At 33.4% G+C, this 17,341-nt stretch overlaps 1 protein-coding gene across 2 annotated transcripts; it reads right to left on the bottom strand.

The window, feature by feature from the left end:
- Positions 1-2,347: 2,347 nt before the first annotated feature.
- Positions 2,348-12,529, bottom strand: LOC123671396 (glutathione synthetase-like). 2 transcript variants are annotated; one of them, XM_045605233.1, is made up of 8 exons: positions 11,785-12,529; positions 10,625-10,761; positions 6,844-6,886; positions 6,553-6,791; positions 6,391-6,489; positions 5,504-5,716; positions 5,218-5,445; positions 2,348-2,588 (listed from the first exon to the last, which is right to left on the bottom strand). In XM_045605233.1, exons 1-8 carry the CDS (start codon positions 12,148-12,150, stop codon positions 2,456-2,458), a joined length of 1,458 nt encoding a protein of 485 aa, XP_045461189.1. In that variant the 5' UTR covers positions 12,151-12,529; the 3' UTR covers positions 2,348-2,455. The 2 variants fall into 2 exon arrangements, with proteins under 2 accessions (XP_045461189.1, XP_045461190.1); XM_045605234.1 differs by lacking the exon at positions 10,625-10,761 and adding an exon at positions 7,326-7,459 and having other exon boundaries at positions 11,785-12,526.
- Between the last annotated feature and the right edge of the window lie 4,812 nt (positions 12,530-17,341).

Genomic DNA, 17,341 nt, shown 5'->3' with positions numbered 1-17,341 from the left:
ATCACTAGATTAGATTCAGATAAGATTTAATTAAGGAGGTTTCGTTTCACTGCGACCTAATCATCTATTGCCCCATCAGAGCTATTCTCTCCATAGCGTGATCTACAGCTCGCCTTCCAGTTCCAGAGTTCTGATGCACTCCGATATCGAGGATGGCTTCAAGGAGGCTAATTCCTCATTTCAACAAGTTTCATGTCCAAAGCAGGTTTTGCGTTGGCTAGCGATGGCGAGGCATTCCGTCACCAGGTGATCCGGAGTTTCTTCCTCCACCCCACAGAATCTGCACTCGTCATTTTCTGTTAGACCCATTCTCATGAGGTGTTTCCTAAGGTGACAATGCCCTGTGAGGAGTTGTAGATTATTTTAACTGAGATCCAGATACTTCTTAGATCTCGTAGAGTCAAAGTTTCGAAGAATCTTTTTGGAGTGATCCAAACCAGGAATATTCCGCCAGAGTTTCTTCCTTCTCCTGAAACTCTTTCTTGTAGTTACATTTTTCTACGCCACAGAAAGGTTCCGGGCTGATGAAAGGAGTTCGTGCCCTTTTTCTGGCAAGTGTGTTGACTTCTTCATTCCCTCTAATTCCCGGGAGCCCAGATTAAAAAGTCCTTGTTATTCTTGCCTATTTCATTGAGTTTTCTTTGGCACTCCATACCATTTTAGAATCGATATGTGAGCTCAGTGCTTCAATTGCAGCCTGACTATCAAAATGTATCGCTATATCACATTTCTGATAATTTCTTGCTAGGTTGATTTCTACACATCTTTCTATTCCAAGTATCTCTGCCTGAAAGACACTTAGACAGCGGCCTAGCTATATTGAGCATTTGGTACCAATCCCGAAAACTCCAGCGCCAGTCCCCATCGTGGTTTTGGAACCATCTGTGTACCATTTGATGGTATTCTTTTGAAGACTCCTTTTCTCAATCTTCTTTTCTACTTAGTATCGTAATGAAGGTTTTTTCGATGCTAATTTTCCTTATCATCACGTCACTGGGAAGGTTCGCTGATGGTATGTAATTAGTCAAGGAGGACCAGGCTCTCTTATTCCTAATTCCCTCATTGCCAGTAACTTCCCTAGATAGTGGCCTCGTGGGCCACTCTCTCTATTACTAGATGAAAAGGTGTGAGATCTGTAATGATCTCCAATGCCCTAGTAGGGCACATTCTCATAGCTCCAGTGATACAAACACAGGCTAACCTTTGTATTGTATCAAGAGCTTTCCTCGTGCTGTTCTGACTCGCATTAGCATGCCAGACTATGGCCCCATAGGTTATTATCGGCCTCACAATTAATGACGTACATCCAGTATTTTTTTGTTACATCCCCAAATCTTACCAGCCAAACGTCTGCACGCCATCAAGGCCTTTGTTGCTTTGTTAGCCGTAACCTCAATGTTTTTCCTCCACAGAAGATTACTGTCTAGTGTTATTCCCAGATATTTGACTTCAGATTTCCACTTTATGATGTCTCCTTTAAGAGAGAGACAGAGATTTCATAGCTGGAAGTTTCCTTTCCCGAATAAATGGAATTACTCTAGTATTGGATGGGTTTATGTTTAGCCCCACTGACAAGCAACATTGTTCAATTATTCTAAGGCCTTCCTGCATTAAATCGCACAAGGTGCTCTCGAATTTTCCTTTAACTATTAAGACTATATCGTCTGCATAGCCTATTCAGTCGAAGCCAAGCTCTGTGAGTCTGTGAAGTAATTCATCCACTACTAGGCTCCATAGAAGGGGAGATTTTACTCCCCCTTGCAAGGGCGGTCCTAGCCTTAAATTTTGGGGGGTCGCCGTTATGGGCTTCAAGTTTTTTGATAGGACCATTTCGCATCTTGTCTGCTTGAAAGGCATATTGAGTGTTAGGTGGTTCCATTTTCGGGGAGGTCATGACCTCCCTGACCACAGCCCCCATCCCCCTGGGACTGCGCTTGTCCCTTGAGGTGTTCCGTGAGTGGCTTTAACAGAGGTGGTTTGTGTCTCAGCTATTCCCGTCTTCAGCATCTCATACATTCATTTTAAAATGGTTTTGTTCACATCTCGCCTTTTGAGTGCCTCTCTGACCCACACATGTGTTGTGTTGTCAAAGGACCCAGATATGTCTAGGAAGGCACACATTGCGATCTCCTTGTTATTCAGAGTACTCTGGATGGCTTGGTCCTTTTGCATGATAAGTCCCACGAGAAGCTAGGGTCATATAGGTCATTTCTACAGAGTCCCACATGTAGAAGTAAGAGATTTTATACAATGGAGTACATCTGGTCCTAAAAAATCATATCTTTACGTGTGAAATGTTAATTGAAATATCTGTGTCTTCAATTTGGGAGTTAATAAAAAAAATACATATAATAAAACTTCAAATTTATTCAATGAGTATATAAAATATGTTTACAAAATACAATATTTATTGCAGACAAAAATAACAAATAATTTGAATTCTTCTTCTTCATTATCAGTCAAGATCTATCAAAAAAGGACTATCTAGAGCACCAAATCCTGCTGCGACCCCACCTTCATCTGCAGAACTCAATTTTGTTCGAAGCATATGTCCCACTTGACGGTTAACAAGAATTTTTTGGGAATCACTGGAATGAAGAAAACAAAATAAGTACATATAATTAATCTAGAGCATCTATATCAAAACTCGTGTCGTTTGAACAATAGTTTAAATTGATCATATTTGAAGACCAAAATAATTTTGTAGGCATTACAGGCAGGGCTTTTAGGATTCTCAGGGACATTTTTTGCTGCGGAGTAATAATATCTAAGTATGGCATGACGTAAGCGATTTAAAGGAAAACATCGGAAGAAGCACAGCATGATGCAAACTGTATCTACCTTGAAAACACACGAAACCGCGAAAACCAGGTGATTTCGTGTCATCAACATTTTGCAATAAAAGATAGGACAAAGTTCCCTTATTTACAACTTTTGCTGATCGCTGACGGCTTGCCCTACCTAAAATAAATATAATATATATTATTGATCTTCTGCGCTCAATGGACCATACGCGATTTCAAGCGAATAATCACTAATGACCGCGGGTATTGTTGGTCCCGCCCTTGGTTTTGGCCCTTAAGGAATAATCACGAGTAACCAACTTCTGCTTGAATACAGTGTGGGTTATGGTCACCCTTTTTACCTTATGTAGGTCAGGGTGCTGTAATCAAAACGAACACAACCAACTTCATATCTGCGGAATAGAATCATTTTGACGAATATACGAATGTACAATTAATATGGGAGTATCGCAGGGATCAGCTTTGGGTCCAATACTTTATTTGCTCTATGTGGACGTGATGGGTTTCGAGTCGAGGTATTTCACTTTTGCGGAGACAAGGTTTTGTTGTATTCAAAAAAACCTTTGGAGGAACTTGAATTAATAATGCACTTTTAACAATTGATCTCACGTGATTTTCCCAAGAAAGGTTATTGCTGATAGCAATACCAAGCATCGAGATGGATGTCTTCAATGGTATGGTTACTCCTGAGAATCTTATGTTGGGCACAGTGAGATTGGCTTTTCTAGAGAAAAGACAAGCTTGTGTTTTGTCTGCGTTGAACTCTTCCAAGTTATTGGACCCCCATTAGAGAATTGTTGCCAAGTATATATTTCTTTTTTGTTCGTTTCTGATTTGGCGAGCTGGTATTGGAGCCCCGGAAGAAAAAACGGTATGGAGGGTAGAATTGTCCGCGAAGCTATGTATGCAGTGAAAGCAATTTTGGAGCTAGAACTGATACCTGCGGAAAAGCAGCATTTATGGGTAGAAAGTCAAATAAAACTGCATCTACCAGTGCAAGCTATAAAATGGAAGCTTGCGAGGAGTCCCTGGTGCGAACTTGATCGAATGCCCTGAAGATGCCACGGCTAAGGTTTCACCATATTTTTCCATAGATAGCTGCCACATATGTGAGACCTAAGCAAGCAGATCACCAGTTGATCTTGTATGAAGGAAACCATATTGCCTATCGCTGATAATTGCTGAGTATTCCAGATGTTTCATGAGCTCGATGTTAATGACTTTTTCCATGCCCTTTGAAATAATAGATAATAGAGCGATAGGTCTGTAGTTGCTGGGTAAGGTCTTTTCGAAATTTTTATGGACTGATTGTACAGTGCATCCCATTTTGGGTGAGACTGCCAGGTTTCTCGCTTGTTATTTAAGATAGAGCCTTGCGGTTTTCACGTTCCTGTCCTACTTTTTCGTGAAACTCGAGTTGGTCTAATCAGATTTTGTATAACTGTTTCCGTTCAAAAGATACAGGGCGATTTTGGAAATTGATACTTTTCGGACCCCTCCTTTATCTCCGAAGTTATTAGGAATAATGCTGAGGTAAAAACTACATCTGATTCAGAATTCTGCGTAGAATCCAGTGGTGTACTCGATTTTTTTTCTCGGGGTATGGTTTTGAAGATTCAATACAAACCTATATTTTTTTCAATGGAACACCCTATATATCATTACTTCGTTGAATTCAATATTTTTTTTCCTTCAAAATGATATATGATACTATATAGGTAGGATGGTCAGAAATGTTAAAAAAATACTAAAACATCAAATAATGATGATTTTTTGTTAATGAGCAATGGATTTTCCATATAAAAAAAGGTCAATTGGATAATTTTCATTTGTGATTTTCATACTTATTGTTCAAATAAAGAAAAATTAAGGATTTCAGTGAGAAATCTCTTAGTGTTTCAAGTGAATCAATAGAGAAATGTTTCAAATTTTACAATGCAAATGGAATTCTGATACTGAAGCGTTGAAATTATTCATAATTCTTCAAAAAATATCAAATTTGTGAAGAAAACTCTTATTTCGCACCCAATACTGCACTATCCCAGGAGACTGTCATTATGAATAACTTTCTGGTCAAAAATCAACAAAAATCATCAAAAAACTCAGTACTCCCCCATATATATATCCCCCATATAGCTCCACCTACTTTTATACTTTTTTTATCCTAATTTTAACTGGATTACTGCAGTATTGCAATAATTATTTTGACATTAATTTTTATTTTATTATTCAACACATTGTATCCATTTGAATGGATGGAAGAGAGTTCTTAGCTAACCCAACTATAACTATAATCTAAATTACTATCTTTTTTATCCTCCATAAACCCAAAATTCTTTGAAGTTCAATCCAGTCACAGAAAGACAATTAAACTAATTTCATAAGGTGTCAATAAAAAAAAAAAAATCATTACCCAATCACAACTCCATAAATGCCTAATTCAGATATAACATCTTCCAGAATTGGTAAATTTTTATCTCCTGGTCGAATAATATATGACTTGGATACAGGTGGATGAATTCTCTCCATTAAAATCCAAGCTGTTCTTTCCTTACTATTTTTCATTTCTAACATAGCTTTCTTCACGTCCATACCATAAATGTTATTTCCGCCTCCTTCTCTTTGAGGTTTCAAAACAAATCTGATAACAGTAAAATAGACAAGTTATACATATCATAGAAGAATAGGTGTACAACAACCTTTCTGGTTCATCCAAAGCCATCTGGACGGCTTGGTCCCCAAACTCATCAAAGTCCAAGCTATATAAACCTGTGAATATTTCCTTAATTGCTTCTATTTTCTTAGCTTCTGTCAAAAACATATCCAATGCACCACTCCTAGCTAAAGCTTGTTGTACCTTTTTGGTTCCTGCTAAATGATACTGTATTGAGGGGCATTTTATCGCTTGAGATCTGCAATCAAATTTGTGGAAAGTAAATTAATGATGAAGTAGAAGCTTGGGCAAAGCAAAAAAAAAGATGACATTTTTATCACACCTTATATGCAAGGAGATGGATCTAGTTCTAGTAGGAACCAGTTGAAATTTGAAGGTGTGCATAAGAAAAAGGGTATTTGGAGAAGAAATACAATAGAAAAGGTTGTGCTTAACAATAATCTTTCAAGCTTTTTTGGACTTGTTTGTAGCTCTATGAATTGTTTAAAGAGTAAAGTACTCCAAATTATTATTTAGATTATTTTAGTCACTGTTATAAATTTCTTTTTTACGTTTTATTGGTCTAAACAGCACTGTATGTCACACTGGATTAAAAATTTTTTAGTTGTTTGCAATACATATGCCCTGAGATTTTGAAAACTTATTCACTTCTGGTGATCTCATCAATTCTTGAAAGCCATCTCCATATTATATGTAACCCAGCCAACATGTTGATTAACCATAAGATTACAAATATCAATTCAATTATACCAATTACAATTCATTATTGGTAACAATAAACTCAAATAGTGAATGGAAAATAAATTTAAATAAATAAAATTTAATTTAAATGTGAAAAGAAATGAAAACACCAGAGTTGCGTTCGAGAATTACTTTTCAAACAGGTTATTCAAATAAGATCATAATAATTACCTTTCAATCAATAATCTAGCATCCCATTCTTTTTTAGAAGGATAAGCTTCAGGTTCATACCCTGATCTGAAGTAAACAACAGCCATATGGATACCATCTCTAGAAAACAAAATCGGAATTTTTTTATTAGCATTAGCAACAAAATTCAAATTGATATCTTACATAATCAATTCATTGTTTGGTCCCAGTTTAGCTTTGTTAGCAATTTCAGTCAATGTCTTTCTCACAACTTTCGTTTGGGGACTCATTCTATAAATTTCGAATTCATGAAATCTTTGATCACAAATATTGATTGTTACTTCTTCAATAACAAATAGAATTGCTGCATTTTCATTTCCATATATTTTCCACGCCTCGATCATACCTCCACATAAGCCCTGAAGGGCATTGTTCTCTGGCAACTGAAACAGTAAAATTTAATGATTCACTACTAACTGAGTTATCGATACTCACGTTTACAATCTGGTCCCCATATCCAAGCTGATGCAAAACAAACCTAAAATGTATTCATACCTTGAGAGAGACTTCTCAAAATTTATCTTTAATAAGAAATATTAATCACAAAGATTTGCTACCCATAATAAAAGTTTGTTTAATATCAAATTTAAATTCCTCAAATTGTTGGTCTCCAAATAATTCATGAAGGCTAATCATGAATAATTCAAAATATTACACAATGACACCAACACAATGTGTTAATTAGCAACATTCTTAAATAAAAATTAATGAACAAAGAAGACTAAAAAAAACTGACTAATTTACCCAGTGACATGCAATGGTTGAATCCCACAAATTCAAGATCTAGGAGACAATAAATATAAATGTAATCATAAAAACTTTAACTACTTGAGACAGAAGAATTTCATGCAGAGAAGAGCATAGGATGACGGTTTTTGAAATAATAGAGGTGTTAATAAAAAAAATTATTACTATACCTAGAAGAGGAGGATCTGCGTATACTTATGCCAGCAAAACTTGAAGCAATAGTATTTATTTCCACTTGTTTGATTGAATTAGAAGTTTTTGTATTCACCATATAGTCAGAACGTAACAAACCTAGGCTGATGCGCTGAAAAAACATATGATGGGGAAAAAATGGAATTTTTGTGAAGCGATAATTCCAGAGTACAGCATATAACAACGTTTTTAACCTAATGATACAATAATTGTTGGATTTAGAGTATTTTTATGATTACATTCTTTTTCACCAATTCAAGTAATCAATAACAACCCAAAATACAAACAAATAGAGGCATGCACATACAAGAAAACATAAAAATTCATCGAGATTATGGTGTTTCAAGAATTAGTAATATTCTAGAAATGATTTCATATAATTTCACATATATACAGGGTGAGTATTTGACTTGTATATATATTTCATGAAGATTCCTGAGGTCAAACGAAAAACTTTTTTCCTTTACCATTTTTTCCAATTCAGTTCAGTTGAAGAGATAAGGGCTGTTGAAAATTCATAAAAAAATTTAATTTTTAGTTATATCTCGCAAATGGAATGGAATCAAAGGAAATGATTTTCGGAATATAGTTTTTTATTAATCTGAATCTTTGCCAAACATAAAATTCCATCAAAGTCAAACTCCAAAATGTCCGCTGCATCAAGCGGGAAAAAAATCGAATCTGAAAAAATAGTAAAGGAAACAAGTGTTTCTTTTGAGCTCGAGAATCTTCGATTGAAATATATTTACAAGTCAAAGACTCACCCTGTATATAATAATATATATATATATATATTACAACATAATTCAGATTTAGTTTGAAAGATTTGGCATCAAATAGGGTTTTGGCTATGGAAGGTGACAGCTGTGACCACATTATCGATTGTAATCAATTAAATCGCTGATTCCTATAAATAAACATTATAAAAAATATCTTATCTATCAACTTTTTTTTTTCATTATTTTAGTAGTGCCAAAAAATTATGTTAGTCACTACAACGCTTTCATTAAGTAACAATCCTGATCAAACCATTGGAATGTAATTCAATTCACAATGACACCAATTTTCAAAAGTTTACAGTTGCTTCAGTTTGCACATTACACATAAACACAATTACACATTAAGTAAAACAGTTGGATGGCAATCTTCAATACTAATTACCATCTGTACTAGCACTGTTTAAACAATGGTATTACATTCCTTATTAATATCATACAGAAATTCTACCTCAACTTCTGTTTTCAATTTTTGTGATAAATTGTAAATGCTTATGGATTTTTCCTGAGAAAAACTAGTAATTGGTAAGAAGTTTATAACATTTTACCATCAATTAAATAGATAAATGTTAAGTATGAAATACAAAAATTATACACCGAGATCATAAAATGCAAGAGGAAAAATATAATATGAAATAATTCTTAATGGTTTAGGAATATACTTTTAAATGCCCTTGAGTAGCATAAAGTAATAAATGGTGTGCCAAAATAAAATAATCATTGCTGTATATATTGAGCAATAACATTCACGTTGATAAGACCTCTGTAATAACTAAAAGTTAAAAGAACCGGTTGACTTCTTGTAGGCCTCATGACTATATTGCAACGCAACTATATTGGTCTTAAAAACCATTATTAATCAGAAAAAATTGAATTGTTTTTGAGCACATCCGTAACACTAAAACTCCGAACGGAAAGATCTACAAACCCAACATTTTCAGATTTTGTCTGGATTTCGAATTCCGCGTTTGAGTTCGTTCATAGGCAAAATCCAACTAAGGGTTCCGTAAATATAGAAGTTCGAAATTTTGTTTTCCTGATAATTTCAAAATTATCTCTTCGATCAGAATGAAACTTTTCACTTAAATGTGAAATAACAATTTTGAGCAAAATTAAATGTTGATTGTATCACCAAAACCAGAGGGAATTTTCTCGTATAAAATCGACAAGTTAGATTTTGGTGTAAATATAGCATTTTAAAGGTTCATACAAACAACAATTTGATACCCAACCCACCATGTCATTGCCCTGTACGAATAATAATCAATTTAATATTTAGTACAATTAGTATTTAATTAATCACGATTGGGTTGTATAAAATCAAATCCATACAATTAAAAAATTGAGTTCTTAATATATTATACTCTTACGATTTCAAAGTTTCACTATGTGCAAGAAATTGAAACAGTTCATATTTTATTTTTCGATGATATAAATCCATCCTTAATGTCTAAATGGACCAAAATTTATAAAATGTCATTATTTATTGTGGATTAATGAAAAATAATTATTAGCAAATAACAAAATATTTATTGGACTGTGAAGACGATTTTCAAGAGAGTAAATCAACAGAAAGAAGTGTGAGGAGGAATGAAAAGGAAGAATCGAAGTTGAATTATGTGTCAAGTAATTATATTGATATAATAATAAAGATTGACCCATTAAATTATATTTGAAAACAATTTATATCAAACTTGTTCCATCATTTAACTTTCAATGGCGATCCCTCGTTTTCATTCTTCCTCTTTATGATGATTCAATATCTTGTGGATCGTGTTCATACAAATCTTCTTCAATGCCTTCTGCTACATCATTATAAGCATTTGGCCTCTGGCAGTATGGTAACTTATTGGAGTCTATATGGATAAGTTAATTGTTCATTGAAAATAATAGTCATTTATGGTTTCAGTTGAATTTTTGCTGAGTATTAACTGCTTTTCTTAGTTTATGAAAGTGAAGCCTGCACAGAGCATAACCAGAGGCGGAATAGAAAACTGTTTACGAAACCACATAAGCTCCAGAGAAAAAATTTATCATTAACAACAATTCTTTAATATAGTTGAGTATCCCCAGTTTGATGAAATTTTCATGGGAATCATCAATTTGTATATATTTTTTTTAATTTCATAATTCAAAAAAACTAAAGCAGAATTAAAATTATATAGATATAAATATACAAGCAGACAACTATGAGCAATACTGAAGCATACTAGTATGAGCAATAGGTACTGAAGAAATAAGTAACTTTGAAATTTTTTTATCATGAGGTATCAACATTATTCGTTATAGAAATTGTATAATTATTTTGAAATAAAAGAGAATCCAAAGCAGTAAACAAAAGAGGAAGTTTATGGCTAGAAGAGTTATTGTGAATAGGGATTCAATTTGAATTACTTTAGCGAGTTCTAAATAAATCATTAGAAGACACAAATCATTTCTAGCCTGAGAGTTAGTCAGTTTCTCATCTCTTTTGTCAAAAATAGAGAAGATATTCATTTTACCTATGTATTTCAGCTGACACTGGACCCAACCAACCAAAACCTGATGCAATTGAATTGATTTCCACCTGTTTACAGCAACTAAATGTGGGAATGGTCTCCAGCATCAAATCAGATCGCAAAAGCGCCAAACTGATAGGCTAATATAATAAAATAGTTACATAAAATATTAAAAGCTTAGTTTAACTTGATATGGAAACATTATTCCATTGAATAATTATATACCAAAGAACTACTTCGAAAATAAATAATGGTCAAAATTATCTGGAAGAATTTTTCATCATTTTCAAGAATGCCATAATTTTCAATGGACAGGAAAAGATACATACAATAGGAGAAAATTTACTTTCCTTTTCATTGTTTTCATGTTGGTTATGCTACTATTTTTCGAATTATTTGAAAGATTGAATTGAGGTTCTCAAAAGTCATATAGAGACCTAGTAGTAACACAATAAAGCATTCTTTATCATATCAGTTCATGTCTATAAACTGATAAATGATTTATTAGGTTACTTTTCTCTTTCAAAATTATAATTATCATTGCAATTATTATTTTGAAACTTCTTAAATTCATGTTACAGATATACACAACAATAATAATAATATATCAAAACAATTTGATACAATGTAGAAATAACAAGCAAGAAATCAGTTCACTTCAGGTTCCACTTCAATTTTATGTTTCTTTTTGTAGTACACATACTTTATAACAAATTGAATAGTAGGTACTAGTTTAAATATGAATCATATTATAATTCATATATAATAATTATAATCCTCACTTCGTATTCGACTGGCTGCACTAATTCGAATTAAATTGAACTAATTATTTCATTTAGCACTACAAAAATTCGAATTAATTCGCACTGGTACAGCCAGTCGAATAAGCCATTAAATGACTATAACCTATATTTCATCTAAAATCTCGCTTAAGAAAAATCAAAGGTAAAAGTAAAAGTGGAATCTAAGATGAACAGAGGTGAAATATGTCTTCAAGTTGTCACGATTTACTTTAATAGCAATAGATTTCTTCAGCACCATGCCGCTTTATGAATTAAGAAATATTTTGGACTCAAATAAAAGAAGTAAATATTACAAAAAATTACCACCAAATCCAACAACTTCATTCGACATCAGAATATAAAGTTGTGAAATAAACTTACCTGGGTTATTCCCTCGTTCTGAACCGTTTCAAATATTTTAAAGAGGTTGCCAGTGAATTCATCAACTTGTATAGTTTCTCTCAAACATTCAGTTAAAAATAACTGATCATGAGCAACTCTATGCATTAATTCATTCAGAATTGGCTGTAAAGCAACAGCTTTATTGAATTCTTTTCTGGGAAAACATGATGGTATGAGACTGAAAGGAGCAATCTGTACTGCATCTTTGCAAAAACTATTTTTATTCCTCATTGCTGCTCCATGCATTACAGCCCAGTCCTTAGATTTATCAACGATTTCCCTGAGTTCTTCATCAGCTATTGGCAGAGGAATTGCATTTGGTAAATATACTGGATTCAAAGACATTTTCGAAAACTTATTAATTTTTCAGCTAGGTTTGTTACAAAATGAGAAGTTTGTTATCTGATATGAAAAATAATAGACTTGCTGATTACATTCCTTATCAATCAATTATTTTACATGTAATCAGATACTCATGATCAAACAAAATAACTATCAACAACACAAAGTAAAAATATTTGGCATTGGCAGATTTCTGGATTATAGAAATCTGAGTGTAATACTGTAATATTAAATTATTCTCATACTGTGATGATTATGATGTTTATGTAGAAATAAGGATTTTTAAACTATTTTGATTTCTACCGAGTGAACTAATTGTCTTCTATGTTCCTGTAGCAGTAGGTCTCATACTCTGAAGACATGGTAAAAAAAGTAATCTGTGGTTGACGTTGAGCGCACTGGCCTAGCAGAATCCTGTCAATCCCAATCGTGAAAATAGTGAAAACTTAAATTACTTGCTTAATATTCTAAATAAAACTTGTAAGTAATGAGCGGAATAATTGATTCTTTGTTATTTTCAAGAGAAACTAGTTATGTTTGGATATCGCGTTATAATAAAAAAATACGTGAAATGTCCAATAGGTTAACAATATGAGAATTTCTTATGTAATATGTTGCAGGAATCACTATGGCTGGAGAAAAACTTTTACCCAAACCCCAACTAAAAGGTCTCCTCAGATCACAAATCAAGTTTCATTTGGTTGCAATGACTGTAATAGGATTTGGTGCAGTTGCCCTTCAAAAAGTTTTTATTAATGATAGAAGGAAACAATTGTATGCTGACTTCTATAAGTGAGTAATTTATTTTAAACTTTTATGTATTTTCACCAACATTCAATCAATTTTCTTTCAGGAATTATGATATCGACAAAGAATTTGAAAAGATGAGAGCTAAGGGATTATTTGATTCCTGTTGAATTCTAGAAAAGTTTAAGATAGGAATGAGCTAGAAATCTCGTGAAATTAATATTTCAATGTTTAATTATATTTAGAGGAAACTATTACAGTTGTATCATTTTTATGTTGAAACCTAAACTCCTATTGTGTCTGTCGGCAATATTTCTTAAATTGAAGGAAAATCAACTTCTCTAACTCAATATAAAAAATACTTAGTTTTCCGTCTTAGCAATAATTAATATACACTGAGATCAAATGTTATTCAAATAATGTGTATTTAGGAAACATGGAAAAGCCAGTAAATACACTATTGGTAGGGTAGGGGAAATTTGACTTGGTGTTTAGAGTATACTTATAGGGAATTTTTCCCTCCTGTCAAAAATTCTATGTATATGGAGAACAATTATCGAAAATTACAGCGATTATTGCATTGTAGGAAGCGAAACAGCACTGCAATAATTGTTCTGTTCATAGATGCATAGTTTCTATGCATCTTACACAGTTCGAATCTATGGCAATTCCATTTTAAATCAGTTTGACGTGTAGTGTAACAGTTTATTCGGGAAATATTCCCCCGAATTACACTTGTGCATCAAAATGACCGGATAATTTCGCATTCCAGCGTGTTTTTTTTGGAAAACTGCATTCGGTCATTTTCATTTTTGGAGAAAGAGAAAAACTCATGCAGTTTTTATGACAACACCCTGTCATGCAAAATTATCGGTAATTTTGATGCACTTGTGCAATTACTTACGAAAACATCAGGATAAGGCTGTTAGTTCCTCCTAAAATATTAAATAAAGATCAACTTGAATATTGCTTTTTTAAGACTATTTGACTCTTTTAAAATTACTATTCGAAAATAAGTGTGCCTACACTGGAAAAAGCAAAGAATACTCTTATCATTGAGAATGGAGTTATTTTTTTTCCAATCATTATTCAAATGAATTCCTCAGAGTTCTAATAATTCTAGTTAATAGAATCCCCTTATCGATATCTGTGCTTACAAATTCATTCCGAATCAGATTTTGCATGCAAATATAGAATATCCATTTGAACCTTCGTACAAAATTTTGTGTGGATAGTTCCACGAGAACCATGAAAATTCCAAGAATGATATAAAAAACAATAATTCAGTGGCAACAGATTAAACTGAATTAAATTTTTGTATCAGGTGTCCGAAATTTGTTGTCTAGTGAAAGAATCTCAGAAAAAAATTAATAGCATATTTTCGGGCTCGACGCTCGACTTTTGAGGGAATTGATTCGTTGAAAACCGCAACATAAATTCAACTGTTTTCAAGCTATAAGAGAAAATTAGAAAATGACGTGAAATCAAAAGTTCTCATAACTTCTTTATAACTTGAAACAAAAACATTCTACAGGCTCTTGTATTAGTAGTTGTTGTATATGTAAAGAATCCAATAATGGTATATTCATTTGTTTTTTATTGCAATTAGATTTGGAGTTATAATTCAATTTTGTGTTTTTTTAAATGTAAACCATAATAGGTACCATAAAAACTGTAACAAATAATTCTTTTTTTCCTTTTGAAAAATATATGTTTATATAATATGATATAACGAGCGTTCATTTAAATTCGTGATCAAGAGAGCTGTGGAGAAATTCGTCTTGATGTGACGAGTAGCACTTAGCTTTGTACCATATCATAATATAAGGAATGGATTTCCTTATACTATGACCCTTAGAATATAGATAGGTTTTCAAAGATGCAGAATTGGAGTCTTTATACTTGAACAAGACTCGTGTCAAACGCAACAAGAACTGGCAGGAACATTGGGAGTTTGCGCAAGAGGCCATTTCAAAACTCCTGAAAGTCTTGGGAATTATTCAGAAACAAGAAAATTTGGGTGCCGTATTATTTGAAACCGAGAGATGTTGAACGGTGTTTGTTTGCTTGTGAACAGCTGCTTGCAAGGCAAAGACGGAAGGGATTTCAGCATTGCTTGTGACTGGAGACAATAAATGGGTTCATTACGATAATCCCAAGCACAGAAAATCATGGGATTATCCAGGCCATGCTTCCACGTCGAGGCCCGAGGGCCAAACCGAATATTCACGGTTCCAAGATCATGCTCAGTATTTGGTGGGGCCAGTTCGGCGTAGTGTATTATGAGTTGTTAAAATCGACTGAAAAAACCACAGGCGATCCTTATCGAACGCAATTAATGAGTTTGAGCCGAGCATTGAAAGACAATTGGCCGCAATACAACGACAATACCCATGGATATTAGGTCTATGCACTACTCTCGACCCCATGTTGCGAAAGTGTTCAAGAGCTACTTGGAAAACGTTGAAATAGAGAGTCCTACCCGCCGTATTCTCCAAACGTTGCTATCTCGGACTATCACTTGTTTCGATGGCACACGACTTGGCTGACCAGCACTTTTCCGGTCTTATGAAGAAGTGAAAATTGGATGGATTCGTGGATCGCTTCAAAAGATGACCAGATTTTTCAAAGGCCAAAAAGATAAGAGAAAGTAGTGGCCAGCGATGGACAATATTTTGAATCATAAATTTATAACCAGTTTTTTACAATAAAGCCTCAAATTCCGAGAACAAACCGCGGAAGCAAAGTTGTACGCCTATGTAACTCCAAAACTAATTGCAATAAAAAACAAATAACTACAGGACTACACCATTGGATTCTACTGATAAAAGTGCCTACTGCCCGTACAATGTTTTTGTATTAAGTTCATAGCATGAGTAACAAAGAAGTAATAAGAATTTTTCATTTCACCCCATTTTACAATTTTCTCTAAAAGCTTGAAAACAGTTGAATTCATGGAGGTTCGTTTTTCATCAAATCAATATTCTCCCAAAAATCGAGCTCGAAAATATGCTATTCATTTTTTTTATCTCTGGATCAGTCGTATCTGTTGTCACTGAGCTTTTAGATTTTTGTTTTTTGATATTGTATTCTTGAGTTTTTTATGGTTCTGGTGGAATTATTCATACCAAATTTTAACGAAGCTTCGAATGGTTATTTCATTCTAATATTTGAATGCAAAATGTAGTTAGATAATCTCTCGATTGTTCCCAGCGAATTATCTTAAGGATATATATCAGAACTCCAGGTCTAGATGAAATAATTCCGTACCTACCTACCTAATCATTATTACATCAAATCACATCTCATACCTATACCGAATACTGTCCTGTAAGTCTATTTGAATTAAAGATGCGCTAAAATCATCTGACACGAAGTCAGTGCTTTTCTTTCATTTATCTGCGTATTACACTCTATTTAATATCTACTGAAAACACAAGCAGGAGGAAGAGGAAAACATAGAGTAGGTATATGCAGATGTAGATTTAAAATGAATCACATGAAAGGATTGAACAGGGTGGGCAAATTTCGATGTTTTAGCACTACAACTTTTAAACCAGAGGTGATAGACAAAATCTGATACCCACTTCTCGATCTCTTTTTCTGAGAAACTATCAAGGGTAGTATTCATTTTTGGCCACCTTCATTTGTTTTCGAGTTATAAGCGAAAATTGGAAAAATGGCGATATCGAAAAACATTCATATCTCCGTTGATATTGATGATAGAGCTCTGAAATGAAAACATTATAGAGGCACTTTTTAACGTAGAATCCAGTGGCGTGCTCGTCTTTTCAAAAGGGTTTTTAATTACGAAGCTATGACCCAAAGTTATGTTTTTTTAAATGGGAACACTATATTTCTGTGACATTTTTTGAAAGCTTAATTTTTCCTGATTTCAAAAATATATAACATCATATGGTTCGTATCAATATAAATAATAGAAAATGGTCAAAAACCTTTTTTTACCTAAGATTCTCATTATTTCTATGGTTTCAACTGTTGATGAGCACAGAAAAATTGAGCTTTCTATAACAAGAGTAGTCTCCTTCCATCAATCTGATTATTTCTATGCTTTTTACTAATTTATACAAAATTCGAATCGAGGTATATTTTATAAATTTTTCATCTAAAAATAGATTCGGAAATAAATAATTGTTTCAATCGAAAGAGTTGTAATGAGATGGATGCATCAGAAGATTATTTTCATAGGTCTCCAGATTGAATACGCACAGTTTATTCAAAGTCACTTGAACTATTCCATAAAAACTCTTGGCCATAGATGCACCTTTGAAGTGGATACCGCGATCTGCAAAATACCGGGGTTTATCTAAAAGTATTGTTAGGCAATAAATTCACTGGGCCCAAAGGAATTTCTGGAAACTTGGACAAACCTTGTATAATTGAAATATTCATCTTCCTCCAAGTGACTTTGGATATACTATACCAA

The sequence above is a fragment of the Harmonia axyridis genome, chromosome 1 (assembly GCF_914767665.1).
Source record: "Harmonia axyridis chromosome 1, icHarAxyr1.1, whole genome shotgun sequence".
NCBI lineage: Eukaryota > Metazoa > Arthropoda > Insecta > Coleoptera > Coccinellidae > Harmonia > Harmonia axyridis.
This window is presented reverse-complemented; position numbering and strand designations above follow the sequence as displayed.

What these genes read in the sequence shown, in the direction of transcription:
- LOC123671396 (XM_045605233.1), bottom strand. Translation starts at nt 12,150, where the DNA reads ATGTCTTTGAATCCAGTATATTTACCAAATGCAATTCCTCTGCCAATA. An exon ending in CCAAACAATGAATTGATTAT is followed by an intron (nt 6,490 to 6,552) that starts GTAAGATATCAA and finishes TTTGTTTTCTAG; the next exon opens with AGATGGTATCCATATGGCTG. An exon ending in ATTTATGGAGTTGTGATTGG is followed by an intron (nt 2,589 to 5,217) that starts GTAATGATTTTT and finishes TCTTCATTCCAG; the next exon opens with TGATTCCCAAAAAATTCTTG.